This window comes from Eimeria mitis, genomic scaffold (assembly GCF_000499745.2).
Source record: "Eimeria mitis Houghton genomic scaffold, Emh_scaff1743, whole genome shotgun sequence".
Taxonomy (NCBI): domain Eukaryota; phylum Apicomplexa; class Conoidasida; order Eucoccidiorida; family Eimeriidae; genus Eimeria; species Eimeria mitis.
Window position 1 is genome coordinate 7,797 of NW_013570060.1, and position 1,276 is coordinate 9,072.

General features: G+C 49.9%; 1 protein-coding gene across 1 annotated transcript in view; it reads left to right on the forward strand.

Moving 5' to 3' along the window:
- EMH_0042750 (biotin-[acetyl-CoA-carboxylase] ligase, putative) overlaps nucleotides 1-1,276 on the forward strand; it is a gene marked incomplete at both ends in the record, with an annotated part of 4,540 nt that overhangs the window by 2,330 nt on the left and 934 nt on the right. The window contains one exon of the mRNA XM_013495772.1: nucleotides 1,244-1,274. Within this exon, the coding sequence (XP_013351226.1) occupies nucleotides 1,244-1,274 (31 nt within the window). The remainder of the gene's footprint in view (nucleotides 1-1,243; nucleotides 1,275-1,276) is intronic.

Genomic DNA, 1,276 nt, shown 5'->3' on the forward strand with positions numbered 1-1,276 from the left:
GGGATAGAGAGAGGGACAGAGAGAGATACAGAAACAGAGAGAGACAGAAACAGAAGGAGAAACAGAGACAGAAAGAGAAACAGAGACATAGAGAGAGAAAGAGACAGAATGAGAGACACAGGGGCTATACACCGCTGCTGCAGCTGGCGCTGCACAAGAGACAGATTGCTGCAGCACTTTAGCTGCTGTTGTTGCTAGCTACGGTGTAGAACACTTGGCTAGCTGCAGCTAGCTACGCACCGCAATGCCTGGCTAGCTGCAGCTAGTTGAGCTCCTCAATGCTTGGCTCGCTGCAGCTAGCTCGGGGCCTGCCAGAGCCGCTAGGGCCCCAGGTGATGTAAGTAGGGGATTGCGAGGGGTTGCACGCCAGCTATAAACAGCTAGCTATGAAGCAATGAACAGCTAGCTGCTTGCTGCTAGCTATGAACTGCTAGCTGTAGGCAGCTGGTTGGGGAGAGGTAGCTGTAGGCAGCTAGCTATGAACAGCTAGCTGTAGGTAGCTGGGTGGGGAGAGATAGCTGTAGGCAGCTAGCGTTGAACAGCTAGCCATGAAGCTGCGAACAGCTAGTTGCACACAGCTAGCTATGAACAGCTAGCTGTAGACGGCTGGGGATGGACGGCTAGCTGTATAATCCTTCATTCGTTTGTTTGTTTGTTTGTTTGTTTGTTACACTTCTTTTTTTTTCTTTGTCTTGTCTTTATAACAATTTCTTCTTTTTGTGTTTGTTTTTGTTTGCTTTGATTCATCAGCGTTGCATGTAGTTCGCTCCCAGCCCTAGTAAAAAGGGTTTAGGGTTTAGGGTTTTAGGGTTTGGTTATTTTGTGTCTCCTCCTGACAGTCCCTTCTTCTTCTATTTGCTGCGCTCTTTCTCTATTCTCCTTCTCCCTCTCCTTTTATTATATTATGACATTTAATAAATAGATTAAACTCCTTTCCCTTCATCATCAATGAATAAAAGGCAACAAGAAACAACGGGCAGCAAAAGTCGATTCGCTGGGGGCCCCAGGGGGGCCCCCCTGAGGCCCGTTGGCTTGGGGGGCCCCCCTTGGGGGCCCCCCAAGCCAAGGGGCCTCAGTAATCGGTTGCAAGGCTCACGCACGCGGCTTTGTGATGATAGTAATTTATTATATATTATATAAGAGAGGGTATCAGTGGAGTTGCGCAGGCTCTGCTGCCGCTGCTGCTGTTGCTGCTGCTGTTGTCGTTGCTGCTGCTGCTGCTGCTGCAGGGCTGGGACTGCAGCGATTGCGCAGCAGAAGCTTCAGCAAAGGCAGC